Source organism: Salvelinus alpinus, chromosome 30, assembly GCF_045679555.1.
Source record: "Salvelinus alpinus chromosome 30, SLU_Salpinus.1, whole genome shotgun sequence".
Taxonomy (NCBI): domain Eukaryota; kingdom Metazoa; phylum Chordata; class Actinopteri; order Salmoniformes; family Salmonidae; genus Salvelinus; species Salvelinus alpinus.
In genome coordinates this window covers 44,684,021-44,711,780 of record NC_092115.1, presented here as the reverse complement: position 1 = coordinate 44,711,780, position 27,760 = coordinate 44,684,021, and the positions used below count along the sequence as shown (strand labels likewise).

The following is a 27,760-nucleotide window of genomic DNA, read 5'->3' as shown; positions in this document are numbered from 1 at the left end:
ACTAGAATGGTCACTCATCGCAGTCACACACTCGCAATGGGAGGCAAACTTCAGCAGGGAAAAGTTTGGCTCTCACTCATCACTAACTTTTCTGATGTTTCCCGTGCTCGTGTTATTCATGAAATCCATTTCCTTTCTGCATAGTCAAAGTGTGATCGTCCTTCATGCATACTGAAAAGAACCTACCCCCCAAACCATTCTTCCTGATTTCATTGTTGTGCTGATCACATCGCTGATTCTTCTTCATGGTGTCTCAAATCCCCAAATCACTTGTACTTTTATGTAATCAAAGTAAGGCTGCCAAAAGAACAATTCAATAGGGATTGTGCTTGTTATTCAAATAATTACTTATTTTTTTCTAGAACCCACCTCTCTACTGGCTGGTGACGTGGCCATGGCATAGCAGGCAGGACTGGGGAGAAACAGCTCCACTGGAAAGGGCAGGATCTTTACTGGGACCAGTACAAGAATGGAGCAGCAGGGCAGCACTCCCTCCACTCTGGGCCCTGCTGATGTTACCTCCACACCCATGGTCAGGTGAGTCACCTCGTTACCTGTGGGCAAGTTAGTTCAGTCCCGAAATAACCACATAGCGTGGGTGCGTCATGCTCCCTTTGGTTTTCATGCTGATTTTCATTTCCACTTTGGCTAGTAAATGTCACTGATACCTCCCACTGACACCTCCCACATATTAATCAAATACCAAATCAAATATAATGATAAATCAGTAGGTGATGGGGGCCTCAAGTAGGCGAATTGCGTGTCTAATACAATCTTTGTAGATCTAAGTGAAGATCAATTGTAGGGGCTAGGGGTGGATATGGGACTAGGCCTAACTTTCTCGGTGTTTCTGTAGGGTCAGAGGGTTGATATTGGAAGGGGCCTATCTAGGTCTCTCCACAAGGCTGATGACGCTGCAGAGCTGTAGGGGCTAGGTGAAAATATGGGACTGAGCTTAACTGTGCCTAGGGGCGAGGGGTTGATATGGGATGGTACCTAACTAGGTGTCTCTCCACAGGGCTGATGATAACGTCACTACAGAGCTGATGGAGGAGGCAGCCCAGGTGGTCCGGTGTCCCAGGGGGCTGAGACACTCTGCCTGTCACCCACTAACCCTCCAACCCGTAGCCCAGGACAGCAGCTCATCAAAGGGGTGGGACCAGGTCTTAATGAAAAGTACATTTTACAGTGTTTTAGCCAGACAAGAAATATGATTTAGAAATCTTTAAATGTTATTAGGTCCATTGAGAGTCGTGTAGTAAATTCACATTCACTTCACATTTTCCTCTGAGAATGGACTATAATGTTTGTGTATTTTTTGTGCTACTTACCAAGACACTCCAACCATGGATGAGCGTAGCACAGCTGGGCCCTGCCGCCCCTTCTTACACCATGCCAAAGATCCACAGCATCAGTGTGACCTGTGGGCCCTGCAGGACTCCAGCTTCGAGGTGATCTCCCTGGGCAGCCACTCCTCCTCTGGGTTCTGTGAGAAGGAGGTTTTGGGTCATGGGGGGTCCAGTCCGGAGGATGGGGCCTCCCAGTCAGCCCAGGTTGTGGACTCAGCCATCTGCTACCTGGACCTGGACACCAACGGGGACTAGGTGACTCGGGCCATGGCAGGGCCGGACCTGAGTGGAAGTATAGAGCTGCCTAGTGTGTTGGGGCACATGCTGATAATGACGAGTTCTCCTATACCTCAGATGATACCGCCAAGCTCCTGCACACCCCTTACCCGTACTTGGTAGAGTCCGACCCGCTTTTTTGTTTTTTCTCCTCCCTCCAGAGGTGCAGTGTGACATCCGTAGGGCTGAGCTCCATGGGGGCAGATGTGTGTTTGGTGTGTGGCTGAGCAGGCCTGGCCAGCAGGATGCCATGTTGCATTATAGTGACATCTACAGCAACAGTGCTTCACTACAGGACGCATCAGCACTAAGTCTGGTAGAGGTCAGTATACAGACAATAGAAATTCCAGATTGATCTGGAAAAAAACTAGATTTTATTTAATAAACAGGTAGTTGAAATATTTTTCTTTCCCCCGTCCAGTAAACATATAATAGACTGTAAACTCTCCTTCCAGACTCACATTAAGCATCTCCAATCCAAAATTAAATTTAGAATCAGCTTTCTGTTTTGCAACAAAGCATCCTTCACTCATGCTGCCAAACATACCCTCGTAAAACTGACTATCCTACCGGTCCTTGACTTTGGCAATGTCATTTACAAAATAGCCTCCAACACTCTACTCAGCAAATTGGAGCACTCTTGGCAGGGGAATTCTTACCAGAGGTGTGTAGCCCAATGCAAGCGCTAATCAATATTGTTCTAACCACTGTGATTTGTAAAACGAACAATGACTCAGTAATTCATGCCTTCTGGGAATTATATAAAGTCTAAAAGTTATGGGCGGAGTTAGGGCTGTGGCGGTCACAACATTTTGGCAGCCGGTGATTGTCAAGCAAATCTCGGTCTCACAGTAATTGACCGTTAATTAACATAAACCAATTTCTCCTGGCTTCCACACATCCACTGATGCAGACCTATGGAACATCTACATTTTAAAAAGTCTAATAAATCCATGAATATAGCCTACACCTTCACAATAAATTCATTATTTCTTTTAGACAGGTCAAAATAAACATGTTGTGACTTTACTTTCATTAATCTGATGACTGATATTTATCAAATCAACTAACTATGTTTAATTGTTACCTGATTAAATTAATCAGGTAACAATTAACTCATTAGGAATTTGGGGCACCACGAGTGTTACGGTTGTCGTCGGTGGAAGGAGAGGACCAAAGCGCAGCGTGGTTAGTGTTCATCTTATTTAATAAATCCAAAACTGAACACTTCAAATACAAAACAACAAAGTGAAAACCGAAACAGTTCTGTCTGGTGCAGACACACAAAGACTGAAAATAACCACCCACAAAACCCAACAGAAAACAGACTACCTAAATATGGTTCCCAATCAGGGACAACGATTGACAGCTGCCTCTGATTGAGAACCATATCAGGCCAAACACAGAAATAGAAAATCATAGAAAAACTAACATAGACAACCCACCCAACTCACGCCCTGACCATACTAAAACAAAAGACAAAACAAAGGAACTAAGGTCAGAACGTGACAACGAGAGCAGTTGTTTAAAGAGTTACCATCTTTACCCATAACATCCATAAAACAGTCAACGTATTAACCATAACCTCTTATCAAATCATAATTCTGAACAGTCGTAATCTCCTGCATCTGAAAAAAAAACAGCAATACTTATAATTCAGTACCACACAAATTGGTTTAATTATTTATTTACTAGCTAACTAAATAATAACACAGGATAAACATACACACTTAATACATTAGGAAAAGGTCCCTAGCGGACTGACAAGAATATGGCAATATTCCACAATGATATGGAGAGAGAGAGAGGGGGAGAGAGACTTATTTTTGATACATTTTATAAACTATTCTCACATTAATCATATACTTTGCACACGAACCCGACACCCGTTTCACTTTGTTTCGTTCACTCCTGGAGTTGCTTATTTGAATATAGGCTAGCCTGCCATGTCGATGGTTCACCTTTTGGTCATTAGAGTAGCGTACTATGGTGATTTGAGAAGAGTAGTTGAATGGTCCCACTTAAATTCGTTTTTCTAGATACTTCAGTTAGGACAGATAATCAGCCGTACCAGTGATTGTCTGAGAGGGGAGTTATCTTCTCCACCTCTTGTTGGTATTCAGGGTTCAAACCACTTTCAACATGCAGCTGCAGCCTTGCGATGTTCTGGTCTATGAGATTCAGAGTTCAAACCACTTTAGACGTGGGCTGCAACTCCCTGTTTTTCCTTGTTTAAATATTAATTTCTTTACAAATCCTTTTATGCACTCTGGTCGACACGGACGGTTCTGTCAGGCTGACACGCTCTCTGACCTCAGTCTGGGTGTGGCTACTTACTATGCAAAGTTTATAGTAAACAATTATCTCTTATGGCTCCTAAAATCACTTTACTATCTTAACAAAAATACTTTCTGATGTTAGAAATATTGTTCCAGTATTCACTTTCGTGACTCATGACTGCCAGTTTGGCGGTAATACGGTCACCATAACAGACCTAAGCGGAGTTAGAAAGTTAGCTGTCAGAACTTTTACAATGTAAATTTCCTTTTAACCCATCTGTCTGCATATTTCAAGGCATGAGTGAGATACCCAATGGGTTGGACAATACTTTTCTCATCAATCTTGAAAAAAAAACGTATACTTAAACTGGAAATCAACCACCCTCCATCGTTAACATAAGGGAAAGGAATAGCGTGCTTTATTATCTAAATGTTGAAAGTGCGTGGGCGATGGAGAAAAACAAACAAAATTGTGCAGTTTGAGGCCATGTGGCGGGGGGTGATACGGTAGCTGGAGACGAGGTTGAGCGAGCAGGTGGGTCTGGGCAGGGGTGATGTTGTGTATGTTTGTGTGCATCTGTATGTTGTCGTAAAATCTGTATGTTGTCGTAAAATCTCACAAAAAATAAGAGTATTCCTATTTAGACTATTGAAATGTATAATATATTTGTGTATTTTGACTCAGGCGACCATGGAGGTCAGACACAGCGGGGTCGGGGAGGCGTTGCACCCCACGGTGGACCTGGAGCACTCCCGTGCATGCGAGGGCCAGTTCTCAGAGGAACACCAGCCACTCCACTCCATGGGGAAAGAGGCCTTCGGCTTCGTGTGGCAGGCCTGCAGACTCTCAGACGGACAGAAGGTGAGACTGTCAATGTGCTTCTCTTTTACTAGTAAAGTTAAAGATGGACAGTACTCACACATGTTGTGGGTACTGTAACATCATGTCAGTCCAGAGGAGACAGTGTTTTCTATACAGTACGAGTCAAAAGTTTAGACACACCTACTCATCTCAGGGTTTTTCTTTATTTTTACTATTTTCTACACTGTAGAATAATATTGAAGACATCAAAGCTATTAAATAACACATATGGAATCATGTAGTAAAGTGTAAAACAAATCAAAATATATTTGAGATTTGAGATTCTTCAAAGTAGTCACCCTTTGCCTTGATGACAGCTTTGCACACTTTTGGCATTCTCTCAACCTGCTTCATGAGGTAGTCACCTGGAGTGCATTTCAATTGACAGGTGTGCCTTGTTAAAAGTTAATTTGTGGAATTTCTTTCCTTCTTAATGCATTTGAGCCAATCCGTTGTGTTAGTATACATAAGATAGCCCTATTTGGTAAAAGACCAAGTCCATATTATGGCAAGAACAGCTCAAATAAGCAAAGATAAATGACAGTCCATCATTACTTTAAGACATGAAGGTCAGTCAATGCGGAACATTTCAAGAACTTTCAAAGTTTCTTCAAGTGCAGTCGCAGAAACCATCAAGCGCTATGATGAAACTGGCTCTCATGAGGACCGCCATAGGAAAGGAAGACCCAGAGTTACCTCTGCTGCAGAGGATAAGTTCATTAGAGTTACCAGCCTCAGAAAATGCAGCCCAAATAAATGCTTCACATAGTTCAAGTAACAGACACATCAACATCAACTGTTCAGAGGAGACTGCATGAATCAGGCCTTCATGTTCGAATTGCTGCAAAGAAACCACTACTTAAGGACACCATTAAGAAGAAAAGACTTGCTTGGGCCAAGAAACACGAGCAATGGACATTAGACCGGTGGACATCTGTCCTTTGGTCTGATGAGTCCAAATTTCAGATTTTTGGTTTCAACCGCTGTGCCTTTTTGAGACGCAGAGTAGGTGAACGGATGATCTCCACATGTGTTGTTCCCACCGTGAAGCATTGAGGGGAAGGTGTGATGGTGCTTTTCTGGTGACACTGTCTGTGATTCATTTAAAATTCAAGGCACACTTAACTAGCATGGCTACCACAGCAAACTGCAGCGATACGCCATCCCATCTGGTTTCTGCTTAGTGGTACTATCATTTGTTGTTCAACAGGACAGTGACCCAAAACACACCTCCAGGCTGTGTAAGGGCTATTTGACCAAGAAGGAGAGTGATGGAGTGCTGCATCAGATGACCTGGCCTGTCACGCCCTGGCCATAGAGAGGCTTTTATTCTCTATTTTGGTTAGGCCAGGGTGTGACTAGGGTGGGCATTCTAGTTTCTTTATTTCTATGTTTTCTATTTCTTTGTGTTTGGCCGGGTGTGGTTCTCAATCAGAGACAGCTGGCTATCGTTGTCTCTGATTGAGAACCATACGTAGGTAGCCCTTTTTTCCACCTGTTTTGTTTGAAGTTGACTTTGTTTGATGGCACATAGCCTTAAGCTTCATGGTTTGTTTTGGTATTGTTTATTGTTTTGTTTGGCGTCATTTTTATTAAAATAAAGAAAATGTACGCTCACCACGCTGCACCTTGGTCCTCTCCTTTCAACGGCCGTGACATGGCCGCCACAATCACCTGACCTCAACCCAATTGAGATGGTTTGGGATGAGTTGGACCGTGGAGATAAGTCAAAGCAAGTGCTCAGCATATGTGGGAAGTCCTTCAAGACTGTTGGAAAATAATTCCAGGTAAAGCTGGTTGAGAGAATGCCAAGAGTGTGCAAAGCTGTCATCAAGGCAAAGGGTTGCTATTTGAAGAATCTCAAATATAACATATATTTTGATTTGTTGAACACTTTTTTTTGGTTACTACATTATTCCATTTGTGTTATTTCATAGTTTTGATGTCTTCACTATTATTCTACAATGTAGAAAATAGTAAAATAAAGAAAAAAACGGGAATGAGTAGGTGTGTCCAAACTTTTGACTGTTACTGTACATATGTATATAAAATAATTACATTACATTTTACAACATATTTAGTTTGTGCCCTCAGGCCCCCGCATTTTATTGTGTGTGTGTGTCTCCGCTGTTCCTCAGTTTTTTTAAAATATGATTTTACTGCTTGCGTAAGTTACTTGATATGTAGTACTATGTGCCTCCCATAGTCTGTTCTGGACTTGCCACCAGAGGTCTCTTCACAGTCCATTTATTGTGGGGTATGCATTAGTGTCTGAGCTGTGTACTAGTAGTTTAAACAGACAGCGGGGTGCATTCAGTATTTTCAATCCTTCTTACAAATACAAGTGGTGATGAAGTCAATGTCTCCTCTACACTGAGCCAGGAGAGATTGACATGCATATTATTAATGTTAGCTCTCCGTGTAAGGGCCAACCGTGCTGTCATGGTCTGGGTCCATTGTCATTTTCCTAAGTTCCTCTTTGTGGTACCTGACCACATGACTGGACAGTAGTCCAGGTCCCACAATCATTTATTATCAATTTCTCTAATTTCTCAGGTGGTGAAGTTCATCAGGAAGGTGTCTGCCAGGAGATCGCCATACTCACCCGCCTACAACACCACAACATTGTCAAGGTAAAGAGGCAACCTTTTAAAGGACTAGAGGGGATCACAACTTTTCTCTCATCCTCCTTGTGTGTTTTTTTCCTCCTCATTTCAAATTTGGTTCTGTGGTAACCAACATCTACAGACACAAAATAACACAAACCTTATACACTAAAAACACAGATCGAAAAGTCTCTTTTCCCTTCGTTTATCAGTTCATCCTCTGTATCTAATCTCTATACATCTGTCTGTTTCTAGGAGGTGTTTGAGAACGAGAGTTACTTCCAGATTGTGATGGAAAAGCATGGAGAGGGCCTGGACCTGTTTGAGTTCATAGACAAATAGCCCCATGTGGACGAGCCACTGGCCAGCTACATCTTCAGACAGGTACGGGACAGGAGAGGGAGACATTCTCTCTGGTTGACAATCTCAGGAAGAATGGGTGCTTTATCTCTTGGCACCTGAGTGTAGAAAGGAAACTGTGAAATATGGGCAGAAAAATAAAAGTGCTAATGATGGGTATTGTGTGAAATGTCATCTCTTTATCTCTCTTTCTTTCACAATTCCTGACATTTAATCCTAGTAAAAATTAGGATTAGGTCAGTTAGGATCACCACTTTATTTTAAGAATGTGAAATGTCAGAATAATAGTAGAGAGAATGATTTATTTCAGCTTTATTTCTTTCATCACATTCACAGTGGGTGAGAAGTTTACATACACTCAATTAGTATTTGGTAGCATTGCCTTTAAATTGTTTAACTTAAGTCAAACTTTATCCACGTAATTTTCCTCCCTCATGATGCCATCTATTTTGTGAAGTGCACCAGTCCCTCCTGCAGCAAAGCACACCCACAACATGATGCTTCCACCCCCGTGCTTCACGGTTGGGATGGTGTTCTTCGGCTTGCAAACCTCCCCCTTTTTCCTCCAAACATAACAATGGTCATTATGGCCAAACAGTTCTATTTTTATTTCATCAGACCAGAGGACATTTCTCCAAAAAGTATGATCTTTGTCCCCATGTGCAGTTGCAAACCGTAGTCTGGCTTTTTTATGGCGGTTTTGGAGCAGTGGCTTCTTCCTTGCGGAGCGCCCTTTCAGGTTATGTCGATATAGCACTCGTTTTACTGTGGATATTGATACTTTTGTACCTGTTTCCTCCAGCATCTTCACAGGGTCCTTTGCTGTTGTTCTGGGATTGATTTGCACTTTTCGCACCAAAGTACATTAATCTCTAGGAGACAGAACGCGTCTCCTCCTGAGCGGTATGACGGCTGCGTGGTCCCATGGTGTTTAAACTTGCATACTATTGTTTGTACAGATGAACGTGGTACCTTCAGGCATTTGGAAATTGCCCCCAAGGATGAACCAGACTTGTGGAGGTCTACAAATTTTTTTCTGAGGTCTTGGCTGATTTCTTTTGATTTTCCCATGATGTCAAGCAAAGAGGCACTGAGTTTGAAGGTAGGCCTTGAAATACATCCACAGGTAGACCTCCATTTCACTCAAATGGTGTCAATTAGCCTATCAGAAGCTTCTAAAGCATTGACGTAATTTTCTGGAATTTTCCAAGCTGTTTAAAGGCACAGTCAACTTAGTGCATGTAAACTTCTGACCCACTGGAATTGTGATACAGTGAATTATAACTGAAATAATCTGTCTGTAAACAATTGTTGGAAAAATGACTTGTGTCATGCACAAAATAGATGTCCTAACCGACTTGCCAAAACTATAGTTGGTTAACAAGAAATTTGTGGAGAAGTTTAAAAACAAGTTTTAATGACTCCAACCTAAGTCTATGTAAACCTCCGACTTCAACTGTACATATACACACACACACAGCCATTTCTCATAGGGCCAACACGATCTGAGGGGGATCGTATACACAACACTGACCTCTGTTCGGACAAAGTTGTTACTGCAACATTATTTTATGAAACTAAACTAGGATATGCGATAAATGAGATGAAAAGGATGTTTATGGTTGTTCATTGTATGTTTACTTACTGTAAACATACTGTAAACATACTTTACTACTGAGTTCCCTGTATGTTCCTCCCTGCATGTTGTTTAGCTACAATGGTCCAGAGCCGGAGATGTGGTCTCTGGGGGTGCTGCTCTACACATTGCTGTTCAGTGAGAACCTCTTCTGTGATGTGGAAGAGACTCTGCAGGCCAAACTCAAGCCCCCTTTCCCCGTCTCCTTAGGTAGGACATCAGTCAGAAATCTCATACTGTAACACCTTAGGATATATTTGTTTCTTTTAGTCAGTTCAGGTTATGAGAGATGTGATTTTTCCTGTTAAATCAGGAATTCAGGAACACACATTTTAACATCTGCATTTTATCTTTAAAATTGACCCACAGACCCACTTTTCTGGGGGTCGAATGTTCAGTTTTCCTCTCCACAATCCTGCTAATAAACAGTCCTGTTGTGTCTTAACCTCTGGCCTGTGCTCCTCCAGACCGGCATGCTGTGCTGTCTGGGCTGCTGCAGCCTGACCCCCGACCGAGGATAACCCTGGAGCAGCTCCTACTGCAGAACTGGATCCACCAGCCCATCTGCCTGGCCGACTACAGCTGGGAGGAGGTGTTCCTCGACAGCAAGAGCCACGTTCAAGGTTTGTTGTTTTCTCTCATCTCCATTGGCTTTTTTGTGTTTTTTTTGCAATAGCTAATCAAGAAAATAAGAAAAAGACACTAATCTGTATAGGATTGTTTCAATATTAGAGCAGCCTCAGACATTCACCCATAGTCACTTTCTTCTCTTCACGGAGCTCAGGAAGTACCTCTGAATTAATGAAGATTCTGAACTTCAGGGATGCATCTCAATAGTCTTACATGGCTTCCTCTTCCTCTCCTATTCCCTTTTATATGCACTGTCCTATTCTATGGGAAGGAGACAAGGGGTGGAAACCACTAGACTATTGGATGCATCCCAGGTCTCGTCATTGTATAGTAGGACACTGACAAACCCTAGGCCTCAATCCACAAAGCGTTTCAGAGTAGGACTGCTGATCTCGGATCAGGTCCCCAACCTGATCCAATATAATCTTATTCATTTTTCTCTAAAAGGCTAAACTGATCAGCACTCCTACTCCGAGAGGCTTTGTGGATACGGGCCCTAGACTGACAGAAGAAATGCTAAACACCAGGTCTGCTTTTACTACAATTTTTTTTAAATTAAAACATGGATAGCTGTATCTCAAAAGCTATTTATTTACTTCAAGTGAATACAACCTAAAAGATGAAGCAAAATAAAAATGGGCTGACTATATATTACGTACGGGTGCCTTTATTTGCTATAATCTATTTGTAGAGGAACTGTGCAGTATAGCATTAATATATCAGGCAGATAAGAATGTAGCATAGCTGCCAAAGCCTTAGGTCATAAGCTGAAGACTAGATTCACTACAAAATATAATACACTGAATCCTCAAGCCACCTCAAACTAGTTGCACATAAATTTGACTGATTTTAGATGCAACTGGTCTCCAACAGTCCAGATGCATTCACTTTGCTTTTCTGTTATCTGATATATTAAAGCAGACATGTTAATCGAAGAAATAGTAGTGTTAACTGCTTATTTTATTATCGTGTTGAGTGCACAATTGTAAATATTTGTTACAGTATTTTCATTTTCATTTCATTCTCATTAATAAATGCTTCATCACAGTTTCACAGACTGTTTTCCTTTTTTTATTCATTGTCAATCAAATATACAAATATTTAGCTACTTTAATAATGATAACTTGAAACTTGAGATTGGAGTCGGAGCCAATGTAGATTTTTAGAGGATTGTTGGAGAAATGGAGGAAACTGATTTGGAGCTTGCATCCGGTGATGGAAAAAAAGGATGAGTGGACTTTTGTCCAATTATTGTGGAAAATGCATCTCATGCTGCAGATACCCCATCATTACACCATGACATTCGTCGGTTTCTGTATTGAGTGCATGCGCTTCACAAAAAAATGTTATGGGCCAAATAATAAATACATCAATTATTAAATGGTAAAAATGTATTACCTGTTAATGTGGCATGAACACAATAGGCATATTTTCATCTGATTTCATCTGATATTTTTATTTCAAAAAGTAGGCTACCTGTACATGTTCGGCCAATCCAAAATAATTCCAGCATCCAAACTGCAAACTCCAAACTGCATCCAAACTGCATGTATATTCGCTCCATTTGATGAATGGAAACAGAAACCTGTTACAGAAATCTGTTACAAAACAACCACAAATGTGCCAAATGACATACAGCGATTTCCATTGATTAAGCCAGGTTAATTGATGCGTCTTGCAGACAAATTTACCTTTTTGTAGCCTGAAAAGTCAGGACACCTGTAATGGAGCGGAAACTGTCCCGGGAAAAACAGGATGGTCCCCCTAACACACATGGTCAATTTACTAGATCGATTAGGCTACAATGTGTATTACCATGAACTTCTACTAGGCCTACCTGTAGCAAGTGTGTAGTGTTAAGAAAATAGGTGGGGAAACTGATTGCGGGTCACGGTGAAAAAAGTAATGCTCCCTGTACTTTCAATGCATTTCTTCAGAAAAAATGGGGTAAACTGCGTTTATTTGTGTTTACCCTCCACTAGGCCGATAGCCTATCCTCTCAGCCAAAGCAATTTTAAACACATGAACACACAGAGAATAGGTAGCCTATATTCAATATAATACATGAGTTGTATCAAAACATGTTTTACACCACAGTATATTAGTCATCCATAATCCATGAATTAATGCTTGGATTCTCTACAGATCATGTGACATAAAACACTACCTTTCTTTCCTTACATTAATGACATTTATGACAGCGCTATGTGCCATTATTAAGCATTTAACAATTGAATTAGAGCGTTGAACTTAAACCCTGTACGAAACATGGATTTTGGAAAATGCACTTTGTGTAACATTTCATTATGTTTCGCCGTGAAAACAGTTCTCATGGGCACACAAATCCAAAAATAATATACTTCAAAGTCAAATGCTTCTAACCGAAAGAGTCAACTAGCCTATAGGCCTACTGTCTTTAACGTATGCTTCTTGGATGGATTGGATGTGCGTTGGTGTCCAGCTGTGGGCTAGTTGTCTAGTGATATTGTCGACCATCATCAGCTGATCCAGGAAAGAAAACAAATATTGATCTAAAATAATCAAGCTAAATTAATGGTCTACTACTTCTGGGCACCGAGAACACCAGTACCCAGCCCACACCTGAAAAACAAAGCAATGAGCACTCCGAAACAGCTGACTGACAGAAGCAAACAATGAATCGACAGATAAATCTAACGCATACAGGCATAAGCTATTTTTATCAAGGACGCATGGCGAACGGAAATGAGGAAGTACAGAGAAAAATGGATGCGCAACGGAGTTCAACTGAAGCGGAAATTCTGAACTATTGAGTGGACGCCTCCCACTAGAAATAAAGGGTTTAAACCATGACAGAGAGGTTTGGGTGTTCGTTTCATTGGAACCTTTTATTTTTATATTTACCACCGTAAAACCCATTTACCACTGAATTTCAAACAAATAGAAGAAGTTGTATTTGTATTTATTACGGATCCCCATTAGCTGCTGCCAAGGCCAAGGTTTTTTTTCCTGTCGTCCAGCAAAATTCAGGCAGTTTATACCATTTTAAAAACATTACAATACATTCACAGATTTCATAACACACTGTGTGCCCTCAGGCCCCAACTCCACCACTACCACGTATCTACAGTACTAAATCCATGTGTATGTGTGTGTGTAGTACGTATATTATCGTGTGTGTGTGTGTGTGTGTATGCATGTGTCTGTGCCTATGTTTTTGTTGCTTCACAGTCCCCGCTGTTCCATAAGGTGTTTTTTTATCTGTTTTTTAAATCTAATTTAACTGCTTGCATCAGTTACTTGATGTGGAATAGAGTTCCATGTAGTCATGGCTCTATGTAGTACTGTGCACCTCCAATAGTCTGTTCTAGACTTGGGGACTGTGAAGAGATCTCTTGTGGCATGTCTTGTGGGGTATGCATGGGTGTCCAAGCTGTGTGCCAGTAGTTTAGACAGAGAGCTTGGTGCATTCGTCATGTCAATACCGCTCATAAATACAAGTAGTGATGAAGTCAATCTCTCCTCCACATTGAGCCAGGAGAGATTGACAAGCATATTATTAATATTAGCTCTCTGTGTACATCCAAGGGCCAGCTGTGCTGCCATGTTCTGAGCCAATTGCAATTTGTCCTTTTTGGAACTTGCTCAATTTCCACATTATTTATAACAAGATTTAGTTGAGGTTTAGGGTTTAGTGAATCTTTTGTCCCAAATACAATGCTTTTAGTTTTTGAAATATTTATGGCTAACGTATTCCTTGCCACCCACTCGGAAACTAACTGCAGCTCTTTGTTAAGTGTTGCAGTCATTTCAGTCCCTGTAGTAGCTGACGTGTATAATGTTGAGTCATCCACATACAGTACATAGACACTCTGGCTTTACTCAAAGTCAGTGGCATATCGTTAGTAAAAATTGAAAAAAGCAAGGGGCCTAAACAGCTACTCTGGGGAATTCCTGATTCTACCTGGATTATGTTTGAGAGGCTTCCATTAAATAACACCCTCTGTGTTCTGTTAGACAAGTAACTCTTTATCCACATTATAGCAGGGGGTGTAAAGCCATAACACATACGTTTTTCCAGCAGCAGACTTTGATCGATAATGTCAAAATTTCTCTCAGCTAATCATCAGTCATTTGTGTAAGTGATGTGCTTGTTGTTTTTTCTTGAGTAGGCAGCTTGATGATAGCCAGTCAATATTTAAATCACCCAGAAAATATACTTCTCTGTTGAAATCACATACATTATCAAGCATTTCACAAATATTATCCAGATACTGACTGTTAGCACTTGGTGGTCTATAGCAGCTTCCCACAAGAATGGGCTTTAGGTGAGGCAGGTGAACCTGTAACCATATTCAACTGTATTTAACATTAGATCGTCTCTAAGCTTTACAGGAATATGGTTCTGAATATAGACCTTAACACCGCCCCCGTTGGCAATTCTGTATTTTTGGTAGATGTTATAACCATGTATTACTACCACTGTATCATTAAAGGTATTATCTAAGTGTGTTTCAGAGATAGCCAGAATATGAATGTCATCTGTTACAAGCAAGTTATTGACTTCATGGACCTTGTTTCTTCATGGGCCTTCATATGTTAATATGGGCTATTTTTAGCACTTTTCTTGGTTACTTGATTGTTTTTAATGCTTTATTGGGAAGCTTATCAGAAGTAGGCTTACTCATGTTATTTACATTGGAGCTAATAGTGCAGGGTGAGCTGCACAAAGTGGTCTTGCTACTAGGGCACACCGCCTCAGTGCTAACAGTGTAACTCTGGTTCATAGGCTCATGATTACTGCATACAATAGCTGTTGGATAAACAAGGATAATAGCTGTGGGATAAACAGAAGTATTCGGTGCAATTAGGGGTACATACATTAAATGACTTACATTGTGTTTGCCATTGCCCCTAGGATCATGTACATTTGATGCAGAATTATGATGACTCATTGTCACAATGGTAGGGATTATTAACTGAGCTGGTCTTGGATCATTGACCAGTCATTGTTTCAACGCAGCCTTGAAATGTGTGGACATTTCAGGAGTCCAGGAGCCAAGATGATTTGGATGGACTCCGTCATTTCTGTAGAGTATCTTCTGTTTCTAGAAGGTGTCAAAGTTATCTATAAAAATGACTCCAGCAGAGCTACAGTAGTCTTTTAGCCAGATGTATAATGTCAGCAGTCTGCTGAATCTTTCCACCCGTGGCCTAACAATGGTAATGGACCTGAATTGATTGGCCATTTTTTGAGTTTTTTAATGCTAAAATCAGTTCTTTAAAATCGATTTTCAAATGTTCCGAGCTGGCCCTTCTGATGTCTTTTGACCCCACAAGGACTACGACAGTGTCAGCTCCTGGCATCTGTGGTAGAACAGTCGGAAGCATCTTGTTATGTCCTGTACTCGTGCTCCTGGGCATCACAGGGTTATTGCCTTGGGAACCGAGATGTTTCTCTCCATAGAGCTGCCTATGATGACAGCTGGTGATGTTGAACGGGTCGGTCTCTCAGGCAGCCTCACGGTCTGATGAGGGTGGGAGCTCCAAGGATCTGAACCTGAGGTAGAAGCCACCGAAGAGGGAGACAGAACCGAGGACAAAGATGCAGGTACCTCCGGATTCGATCTTGAATGAGAAGCCCCCAATGAAGAAGGCGCCGGAACCTCTGGATCCAGGGTGGCAAAGCTGTTTCTGGTCTATGTCAGTTCCGGGTTCAACATCTCCATGGAGACCCCCGTTGCCAGAGGACGCTTTCTTCGACTTGGCGGCGAGTGACGTACCTCCATGGCTGGTTGGGTCGAGAACAACTCTGTTCTCCAGGGAAGGGGAAGACCCCCTCAGGGATGGAACCCTGCCGAGCACCGGCCAGTTGGCTGTGGAGAGCCGACACTGTGGCCAAACTTCCACCAGACCAGAGCGGGCACAGCAATTTAGCCGAAAAGAGGCGTAGGATCCAAAATAAAATGAAAGTACCAAAAAACACTGTCAGCTTTGAAACTGAGGTCTTTAGTTCAAGTTTCGGCGTTCAACGCGTTCAACAACAACAACCATATGTCGCGTTCTGATGTGCTGTTGAGAATGGTTCAATTAGCATTATTTAGAGACATTTAGGAACATTTAAATGATTGTTTCTGAAGCTGAATGATTTCGAGGATTAATTCAAACATTTCACATCTGATGAGCTACATGAAGTTCTGTCTCGTGTGTTCCCACCCTCGCAGGCCCCAGAGCCAGTGTAGGGAGTCAGACCCTTTTCCAGTAGATGACACACTGACTTCAGGCACAGATGCGCATGATTCTTGGCGACAATAAGAAAGTCATCGCCATCTGCGCCCATTCAACATAGCCTAGATTTACGTTTTTATTACATCTAAATAAATTTACTTTTTTGTGTTCTCTTATGCTTACAATTATGTTTTGTTTCTTGCTTGAACAGTCGCTAAGATTATATTTGGTTGTGATCTTTGCAAAATAACTATTTTGGATGCAGCAGTTGTTAGCTAGAATGCTACCGCTCATTGATATAGGCTGTAGAAAAAGCTAGCCAAAGAGCCATTTTACCGGTTGAAGTTGAAAGGTTTTTTAATTAAGTATAATGCCGTTAATTTGCGATGATGACACAAACATTAAATTAAGCAGGACATTTATACGAGCCTTAAAATCCAATTATAATCCAAAAGTAGTGTGAAATCAGAGTGCGCAGCTGAACATTGTATGCTGGAAACACTCGGTTTGTTATTTTTGAATAAAACATAACCAGTATTCGTTAAATATAAATACCAAACTTGTTTTTGCGTGGATTCCGTGATGCGGTTAGCTTTTTTATTTATTTTACCTTTATTTAACTAGGTAACTCAGTTAAGAACAAATTCTTATTTTCAATGACAGCTTAGGAACAGTGGGTTAACTGCCTTGTTCAGTGGCAGAATTACAGATTTGTACCTTGCTGGCTCGGGGATTTGATCTTGCAACGTTTTGGATATTAGTCAACACTCTAACCACTAGGCTATGCTGCCGCCCCAGCTAGGACCGCTATATCTTGTCTCGTAATCCCGCTTAACAGACAGGTTGAAGCCTGCTTGACAGAGCCGCTAAGCTGCTAGCCATCAAGTTAACGAAGTTAGTGCCAGATGAGTTTTGTATCTGGATAACATGTGTGAAATGCTTGAAAATGTATTTGATATCAACAGAGAGGTATATTTTCTGGGAGATTTAAATATTGACAGGCACTCATCAAGCTGCCCACTCAAGAAAAAGCTTCAAACTGTAACCAGTGCCTCCCAACCTGGTTTAGGTTATCAGTCAACCTACCAGGGTAGTTACAAACAGCACAGGAAATAAATCATCAACATGTATTGATCACATCTTTACTAATGCTGCAGAAATTTGCTTGAAAGCAGTATCCAGATCCATCGGATGTAGTGATCACAATAAGGTAGCCATAGGAAAACGAAAATTCCAAAGGCTGGGCCTAATATAGTGTTTAAGAGGTGTATAAGTGTATAAGTGTATAAGAGGTTAATAAATAAGTTTTGTAGTGATTCCTATGTTGTTGATGGAAAGATTATTTGTTTGTCCATGGTGTGTAATGAGGAGCAAACTGACACATTTATGAAATTGCTTATTCCAGTTACTAATAAACATGCAACCATTAAGAAAATGACTGTAAAAACTGTTAAATCCCCGTGGATTGATGAGGCATTTAAAAATTGTTTGGTTGAGAGGGATGAGGCTAAAAGAATGGCAAATAAGTATGGCTGCACAACCGATTGGCAAACGTATTGCAAATTGAGAAATCATGTGACTAAACTGAATAAAAAGAAAAAGAAGAAACTACACTATGATGGCTCATTAATCACAAAACCGACTGATATTGCCAACTACTTGAATGATTTATTAATTGGCAAGATTAGCAAACTTTGGCATGACATGCCAGCAACAAATGCTGACACTACACATTCAAGTATATCTGAACAAATTATGAAAGACAAGTGTTGTAATTTTAAATTCCGTAAAGGGATTGTGAAAGAGGTGAAAACATTTGTTGTCTATCAACAATGACAAGCCACCGGGCTCTGACAACTTGGATAGAAAATTACTGAGGATAATAGCGGACGATATTGTCATTCCTATTTGCATATTTTCAATTTAAGCCGACTAAAAAAGTGCGCGCCCCCAGGCCTGGAGGGAAGCAAAAGTCATTCTGCTACCTAAGAATAGTAAAGCACCCTTTACTGGCTCATTGGCATTTGTATTCTTTACAACTTTTACTTGACTACATTCCTAAAGAAAATAATGTACTTTTAACTCAATAAGCTTTTCGCTACACCCGCAATAACATCTGCTTAATATGTGTTTGTGACCAATAAAATTTGATTTGAAATAGCCAACCAATCAGTCTGTTACCAACTCTTAGTATACTTTTGGGAAAAATGGTGTTTTACCAGATACATTGCTATTTTACAGTAAAGAAATTGACAACAGACTTTCAGCACACTTATAGGTAAGGACATTCAACAAGCACAGCACCTAACATCTCTTGGGTAGGGGGCAGTATTTTCACGTCCGGGTGAAAAGCGTGCCCAAAGTAAACTGCCTGTTACTCAGGCCCAGAAGCTAGGATATGCATATACTTGTTAGATTTGGATAGTGAACACTCTAAAGTTTCTAAACCTGTTAAAATAATGTCTGTGAGTATAACATAACTGATATGGCAAGCGAAAACCTGAGGACAAACCATCCCAAAAAGACAAAATTCAGCCTACCACTATATTCAATGGCTGTCACTTTTATTATAAGGTGAAGTCCTCCCAGATTGCAGTTCCTAGGGCTTCCACTAGATGTCAACAGTCTTTAGAAAGAGTTTCAGGCTGGTTTTTGGAAAAATGAGCCAGAAATTGTAGTTTTTCTAGGTGGCTACCATTTTGTCTGTAGTGTTTCCAAGCGCGTGAATGAGAACGCGTTCTTTGGTATTTTTCTCCGGTAAAGACAATAACGATTCTCCGTCTTAAATTTGAGCGTTTATTTATGTATTAGGGTACCTAAGGTTTGATTATAAACGTTGTTTGACTTGTTTGGAAAAGTTTATTAGTAACGTTTGGGATTCATTTTGTATGCATTTTGAAGGAGGGAAACTTTTTGAAATCTGACACAGCGGCTGGATTAATAAGAAGTTAAGCTTTATTTTGATGTATTACACTTGTGATTTTGTGAAAATTTAATATTTATAATTCTGTAGTTTGAATTTCGCGGTCTGCAATTTCACCGGATGTTGGCCAGGTGGGACGCTACCGTTCCACCTGGCCAACAAATGACTGATGATTGGCTGAGAGAAATTGATGATAAAAAGATTGCGGGGGCTGTTTCGTTAGACTTCAGTGCGGCTTTTGACATTATCAATCATAGTCTGCTGCTGGAAAAACGTATGTGTTATGTCTTTACACTCCGCTATATTGTGGATAAAGAGTTACCTGTCTAACAGAACACAGAGGTTGTTCTTTAATGGAAGCCTCTCCAACATAATCCAGGTAGAATCAGGAATTCCCCAGGGCAGTAGTATAGGCCCCTTACTTTTTTCAATCTTCACTAATGACGTGCTATGTATTCGACTGAAATGACTGCAACACTTAACAAAGAGCTGCAGTTAGTTTCAGAGTGGGTGGCAAGGAATAAAATAGTCCTAAATATTTCTGAAACGAAAAGCATTGTATTTGGGACAAATCATTCATTAAACCCTAAACCTCAACTAAATCTTGTTATAGATAATGTGGAAATTGAGCAAGTTGAGGTGACTAAACTACTTGGATTATCCCTGGATTGTAAACTGTAATAGTCAAAACATATTGATACAACAGTAATTTATTATTATTATCATATATACACTACCTTTCAAAAGTTTGGGGTCACTTAGAAATGTCCCTGTTTTTTAAAGAAAAGCAATTTTTTGGTCCATTAAATTGATCAGAAATACAGTGTAGACATTGTTAATGTTGTAAATTACTATTGTAGCTGGAAACGGCAGATTTTTTATGGAATATCTACATAGGCGTACAGAGGCCCATTATCAGCAAAATAGCTTCTTATGGCTAGGGGTTCCGCTAGCAGAAAAATATTTTTTAGAAATATGTAACTTTCATACATTCACAAGTGCAATACACCAAATTAAACCTTAACTTCTTGTTAATCTACCCATTGTGTCCGATTTCAAAGACTTTACAGCGAAAGTACACCATATGATTATGTTAGGTCAGAGCCTAGTCACAAAAACACACACAGCCATTTTCCAGCCAAAGCGAGGAGTCACAAAAAGCAGAAATAGAGATAAAATGTATCACTAACCTTTGATGATCTTCATCAGATGGCACTCATAGGACTTCATGTTACACAATACATGTATGTTTTGTTCGATAAAGTTCATATTTATATCAAAAAATCTCAGTTTACATTGGCGCTTTATGGTCAGTAATGTTGTGCCTCAAAAACATCCGTCAAATTTTCAGAGAACCACATCAATTTACAGAAATACTCATAATAAACTTTGATAAAAGATACAAGTATTATGCACAGAACTATAGATATACTTCTCCTTAATGCAACCGCTGTGTCAGATTTCAAAAAAGCTTTACGGAAAAAGCAAACCATGCAATAATCTGAGTACGGCGCTCAGACACAAAAACAAGCCATGCAGATACTCGCCATGTTGTGGAGTCAGTAAAAGTCAGAAATAGCATTATAAATATTCACTTACCTTTGATGATCTTCATCAGAATGCACTCCCAGTAATCCCAATTCCACAATAAATGTTTGTTTTGTTCGATAAAGTCCATCATTTATGTCCAAATATCTCCTTTTGCTAGCGCGTTTGGTAAACAAATCCAAACTCACAAGGCGTGGGCAAGTCCAGGCAAAAGTTCAGACAAAAAGTTAAAAAAGTTATATTACAGTTCGTAGAAACATGTCAAACGATGTATAGAATCCATCTTTAGGATGTTTTTAACATAAATCTTCAATAATGTTCCAACCGGAGAATTCCTTTTGTCTTTAGAATTGCAATGGAACGCAGGTCACTCTGGCAGACCTCTGGTTGATTCAGCTCTCATTCGCCCCCACTTCACAGTAGAAGCCTCAAACAAGGTTCTAAAGACTGTTGACATCTAGTGGAAGACTTAGGAAGTGCAATATGACCCCATGGCACAGTGGTTGGAACCAAAAATCTCAAATTTGGACTCATAAGACCAAAGGACAGATTTCCACCTGTCTAATGTCCATTGCTTGTGTTTCTTGGCCCAAGCAACACTATTATTATTATTTGTGTCCTTAAGTAGTGGTTTCTTTGCAGAAATTCCAAAAGGAAGCCCTGATTCACGCAGTCTCCTCTGAACATTTGATGTAGAGATGTGTATGCTACTTGAACTCTGTGAAGCATTTATTTGGGCTGCAATTTCTGAGACTGGTAACTCAAATGAACTTATCCTCTGCAGCAGAGGTAACTCTGGGTCTTCCTTTCCTATGGCGGTTCTCATGAGAGCCAGTTTTATCATAGCACTTGATGGTTTCTGCGACTGCACTTGAAGAAACTTTGAAAGTTCTTCAAATGTTCCGCATTGACTGACCTTCATGTCTTAAAGTAATGGTGGACTGTCATTTATCTTTGCTTATTTGAGCTGTTCTTGCCATAATATGGACTTGGTATTTTACCAAATAGGGCTATCTTTTGTATACCACACCTACCTTGTCACAACACAACTGATTGGCTCAAATGCATTAAGAAGATAAGGAATTCCACAAATTAAGTTAAACCCTTGAATGACTAGGTGTGTCCAAACTTTTGACTGGTACTGTATATATTCTGATCCCCTACTTGCAGGTGAATGCGTAGATTATTATTGAAGTGTTTATATTCTACTATTTTCAACAAAATCACAAATATACGACTGGAACAGGGTTCCAATATGCTAGGGAGTAGTCCAAACAGGATTCTTGGGACTTCCCAACTCTATCACCCAATTTAAGTTTATATTTAAAATGGTAAGGGCATAGATAGAATAATGAGACCGATATTTCATCAGATGTATAAATGTGAAGCATCCGGTTGGCATTCCCACTCACTACCCAATATAGTCGTGAGAGGAAGCCCAGTGGCCTCCAGTGTGAGAATATGGAATGAGATGGATTTTGGCTGACATTCTGTTAATTTACTCATCAATGAAACATTTCATCTCAATACAGTTTACTGCTCTCAAAACTCAAATCTGTTACGAGCAGAGTGGACAAGTTTTGTATTCTTTACCCTTTGCCAGAGTTTCAAAAAATGGTGTTGTTTAGAAGGAGTGCAAAGGCGAATTGAGTTATTGCACACGTGCACTTCACAGCGTAGGCGTTCCCCAACGGAACTATGCAAATGTCGCTAGAACTGTGCTTGGCTCTGCCCACCTACTTGCTTGTTCTGCCCACTATGGCTCGTTTGTTCCCATTTGAAACGACAGGCTGTAGTCTATCTTGGTTTAGTTATAAAAAACATATACAGTGGGGAGAACAAGTATTTGATACACTGCCGATTTTGCAGGTTTTCCTACTTACAAAGCATGTAGAGGTCTGTCATTTTTATCATAGGTACACATCAACTGTGAGAGACGGAATCTAAAACAAAAATCCAGAAAATCTCATTGTATGATTTTTAAGTAATTAATTTGCATTTTATTGCATGACATAAGTATTTGATACATCAGAAAAGCAGAACTTAATATTTGGTACAGAAACCTTTGTTTGCAATTACAGAGATCATACGTTTCCTGTAGTTCTTGACCAGGTTTGCACACACTGCAGCAGGGATTTTGGCCCACTCCTCCATACAGACCTTCTCCAGATCCTTCAGGTCTCGGGGCTGTCGCTGGGCAATACGGACTTTCAGCTCCCTCCAAAGATTTTCTATTGGGTTCAGGTCTGGAGACTGGCTAGGCCACTCCAGGACCTTGAGATGCTTCTTACGGAGCCACTCCTTAGTTGCCCTGGCTGTGTGTTTCGGGTCGTTGTCATGCTGGAAGACCCAGCCACAACCCATCTTCAATGCTCTTACTGAGGGAAGGAGGTTGATGGCCAAGATCTCGCGATACATGGCCCCATCCATCCTCCCCTCAATACGGTGCAGTCATCCTGTACCCTTTGCAGAAAAGCATCCCCAAAGAATGATGTTTCCACCTCCATGCTTCACGGTTGGGATGGTGTTCTTGGGGTTGTACTCATCCTTCTTCTTCCTCCAAACACGGCGAGTGGAGTTTACACCAAAAAGCTAAATTTTTGTCTCATCAGACCACATGACCTTCTCCCATTCCTCCTCTGGATCATCCAGATGGTCATTGGCAAACTTCAGACGGGCCTGGACATGCGCTGGCTTGAGCAGGGGGACCTTGCGTGCGCTGCTGGATTTTAATCCATGACGGCGTAGTGTGTTACTAATGGTTTTCTTTGAGACTGTGGTCCCAGCTCTCTTCAGGTCATTGACCAGGTCCTGCCGTGTAGTTCTGGGCTGATCCCTCACCTTCCTCATGATCATTGATGCCCCACGAGGTGAGATCTTGCATGGAGCCCCAGACCGAGGGTGATTGACCGTCATCTTGAACTTCTTCCATTTTCTAATAATTGCGCCAACAGTTGTTGCCTTCTCACCAAGCTCTTGCCTATTGTCCTGTAGCCCATCCCAGCCTTGTGCAGGTCTACAATGTTATCCCTGATGTCCTTACACAGCTCTCTGGTCTTGGCCATTGTGGAGAGGTTGGAGTCTGTTTGATTGAGTGTGTGGACAGTTGTCTTTTATACAGGTAACGAGTTCAAACAGGTGCAGTTAATACAGGTAATGAGTGGAGAACAGGAGGGCTTCTTAAAGAAAAACGAACATGTCTGTGAGAGCCGAAATTCTTACTGGTTGGTAGGTGATCAAATACTTATGTCATGCAATAAAATGCAAATTAATTACTTAAAAATCATACAATGTGATTTTCTGGATTTTTGTTTTAGATTCCGTCTCTCACAGTTGAAGTGTACCTATGATAAAAAGTACAGACCTCTACATGCTTTGTAAGTAGGAAAACCTGCAAAATCGTCAGTGTATCAAATACTTCTTCTCCCCACTGTATATTCAACCTGCCCTGTCCTGAGTCTAAGAACCATCCTTGGGAGACACAATGTGTGACAACCAGTTTTCACAACATGCAGACATTTCTACCAACAACCAGACTAGCACCCAGCATCAGCATACTGACCTGTCACAGCACCAACTGCGTCCGGGCAGGGAGCTATCCCTGCAAGCTCTCCTCGACATGGGCTTCACAGACAACCAGGCAGATCAACTCTTAGAGGCAGCAACCAGGCGTCGAGGAGGGCAGAGTGAACATGCCTTTTCTATTCTCATGGCTCTCATGGCTCTATTCTCGTCTAGTGTGTTGGAGAAGTGTCCAGAGTTGTTCTATGTGAAGGGCACTCAACTGCAGCAACGTATGGACAACCTGAGGAGACTAGGGCTGCTTGAAGTTGAGAGGATGAACCTCTCTTTGCATTGTATTGTCTCAGGTTATACAGGTTGAGGGTGTTGTTACCACATCACAGTTTGAGATAGGCCTAGAGCTGGATCATAGTGGTCTAAGTGTTATTTATTGTATTTATTCACAAAGCTATTGGATGTGTATGTGCATAACATCTTCCACCCATTTTCCATGGATGCTCTCGAACACAATCTCCCCTGTGTGTCTCTCTCTCTCCAGGCAATCTGCAGCGGGTGGTGAGCCACTACCCCCAGATCCTGACCCTTCCTCCTGAAGAGGTCAGTGACCTGTCCAGCAGGTCACTGACCTCTTCAGAGATTCTCCAGCCATGGTGCAGGATGACCTGGGAGAGCTAGAGTACAAGTTCCAGGTCAGAGGTCACACTCACTGGGAGTTGGGATTAAGGTAAAATATCTGAATGGGATTGAAAGCAAATTTTGGCTACAAGGCTTTTTCAGGTCAGACTCACAGGGAATTATAATGATGGAGTAGAAGAGTAAGATAAAAAAGACAAGGCTATTGAAAGGAGACTGTATTCTCAACGCAGTAAAGATATAATAAATTGATTGGTTCATGCTTTAGCTGCAAGACTACAAAAACATTTTGCTGATCATTAAGCCTATATGTTTTTGAGTATGTTTGTCCTTTATGTCAAATATTTGACATTCGTTTTCTTTCTCTTCCTACACCTGTTTTCCCCATCCCTCTCGGCAGTACGCCTCCTTCCGCATGGGGGTCAAGCAGACGGAGATGGTGAAGTCCAAGCTGTTCTGGGTAACCATGGCGGCGGTACGCTATAGACACTGCTTCCTGGAGCACTAGGGGCGGTACCAGACCCCCGTCAAGAACGGCCAGACCCTCATCATCAACCCCAAACTTAACGATTTTCTCGCCATCGCCGAAGAAACCTACCTCACCAACATCGCCATGGCAACGCAGGAGAAGTTTGAGGTGTTCCAGAAACTGATGGCAATAGGGTGGCAGGAAGAGGATGATGAGCAGGAGAGGGACATGGGAACTAACAGTGATGATGATGATGATGATGGTGATGAAGAGGAATATATAAAAAGTTGGTACAGGAGGAGGAGAAAGAGATGAAGGTAAAGATTGTGCGGGAACCTGTGATATCTGAAACAGGATGGACTTTGAAAAAGATCTAGCTGCTTATCACTTGAAAATGTAATAAAGTATTTTCATGTTGATTGCTTGACTGTTATTGAGGTTACTGTGTTGCATGAACATTCGGTACTACTGTGTGTCTGCCGTAAATGACTGTCCACTCATTGAACAAACACACAATTGTAAAAACACTAACATAGACACAGTTTGGGAACGTGTCCCATCTGATTCTCAAAACTGCACCTAACTGCCCATGAATTTATTTACTCGTCCAGTTTTCCCTGAGCTGCCAGGTATCCATGGCTATGCTAGGGTAAAGTGAAGTTGCAACCTTGAGGCATATGTTGACTAGTGTGTGTTCCCTGTCAGGGTTGGCCCTAGGCAGCATATGGCGGCTTAGACATTAGTGTCGATCTGTCCCATTCGGAGATGAGATGATGTCAACACCATGAGAGCTAATAGAAAAGAAGACTCTGAACTGTTGTGGCTCACACCTGCTCTGTTAGTTTAGTCCCAACTGTCTGGATCGGAGGAGTAGAGTGTGCTTATATACTGATTCTCTATGGCTGCATTTTATTCCACAAAGCTGTTTCCCTTCCTCTCTTCTCTTCTTCCCTTCATGGATGCTACAGGAGTGGATGGGGGAATGCAATATTGCGGAGACTGAAAGTGGCGCTATTGACAGATTTTTGGGATTCACATTAGCTTTTGCAGAAGCAGCAGCTACTCTTCCAGGGGTCCACAAAAACACAAAACATGACAAGTAACAAAAAACTGATAAACAAGGACAGTCACACAAATGTAAAATAAGATATTCAAACAATACCACAACAAAAATAATACAAACAATCAAACAAAAAAGATTGTTTTTTTTCATAGTCACAGTCATGATATGTTGTTTAATCCATTTTTTTTACAGTACATGTTGCTGTTTTCTTGAGTAATTGGAGATGGAAGGGAGTTCAATGTGATCATGGCTCTGTATACTACTGTAAATTGCCATGAATTTGTTTTGGACTGTGAAGAGACCCCTGGTGGCATGTCTTGTTGGGTATGTATGGGTGTCTGAGCTGAATGTTATTTGATTATGCAGACAATCTGGAATTTTAATCACTAATATTTATCATAACTAGGAGATGCAGTTAATTTCTCTTCAACCCTCAGCCAGGAAATACTGGTAAGCATGTTGTTGATGTTTGTTTTGTATGTGCAGTTAAGGGCAAGGCGTGCTGCTCTGTTTTGAGCCAGCTGCAGCTTTGCTAGGTCTCTCTTTGCTGCACTTGACCATATTACCGTGCAGTAATCAAGATGGGACAAGACCAGTGCCTGATCAACTAGTACAGTTGATTTTTGTGTCAAACTCAGAACATCTTTTTGTAACAGACATACCTCTCCCCATCTTCACAACGACTTTGTCAATATGACCTGACCATGATAATTGACCATCCAATGTTATACCTGGGAGTTTAGCTTCCTGAGCTTGCTCAATACCCTTTATGCACAACTCCAGTTGAGGTTTAGGTCTTAGAGAATGTTTTGAACCCAATACAATGCTTTTAGTTTTAGATGTATTTTAGACCAGTTTATTATTAATCACCCATTCTGATACTGACTGTAACTCCTTATTTAGAATTTCAGTGAGCTTGCTGGCTTTGGGTGCTGACATGTAGAGTGTGTAATCATCCATGTAGATAGTCATTCAGGTTTTGTGTAAGACCAGTGGCAAATAATTTGTAAAAATAGAGAATAGTAAGTCCAAAAGCAACTGCCCTGAGGGACACCGCACTGTACATATCTGATGTTAGGGGAGCTTCCATTGAAAAACACTCTCTGGGTGCTATTGGATAAATAACTCTCCAACAATGTGATAGCAGGTGATATAAAGCCATAGCAATGAGTTTATTCAATAACAAATTATGATCAATAACATCAAAGGCTGCACTGAAATCTAACAATACAGCTCCAACTATAAATCGTAGTATCCATTTATTTCAACCAATCTGTCATCTGAGCAGTGCTGTACAAGTTGAGTGCAATTCTCTATATGCATGCTGAAAGTCAGTAGTTAACTTCTTCTCTGAAAATAGCATTGCATTTGGTCAAACGCAATTCTCTCTATCAGTT

General features: G+C 41.0%; 1 protein-coding gene and 1 pseudogene across 2 annotated transcripts; both read left to right on the top strand.

The window, feature by feature from the left end:
* The first annotated feature begins 367 nt into the window (after positions 1–367).
* On the top strand, positions 368–27,171 carry LOC139560174 (PAS domain-containing serine/threonine-protein kinase-like). Of its 2 annotated transcripts, XM_071376722.1 has the most exons (9): positions 368–537; positions 1,019–1,947; positions 4,590–4,766; positions 7,323–7,399; positions 7,628–7,756; positions 9,445–9,578; positions 9,836–9,991; positions 24,737–24,922; positions 25,232–27,171. In XM_071376722.1, the coding sequence occupies exons 5-8, from the start codon at positions 7,719–7,721 to the stop codon at positions 24,871–24,873; spliced, it is 465 nt and encodes a 154-aa protein (XP_071232823.1). In that variant the 5' UTR covers positions 368–537; positions 1,019–1,947; positions 4,590–4,766; positions 7,323–7,399; positions 7,628–7,718; the 3' UTR covers positions 24,874–24,922; positions 25,232–27,171. The 2 variants fall into 2 exon arrangements, with proteins under 2 accessions (XP_071232823.1, XP_071232824.1); XM_071376723.1 differs by lacking the exons at positions 368–537; positions 1,019–1,947 and having other exon boundaries at positions 1,972–4,766.
* The window catches only part of LOC139560041 (probable G-protein coupled receptor 148), a 15,517-nt pseudogene continuing 13,003 nt past the window's right edge, over positions 25,247–27,760 (top strand).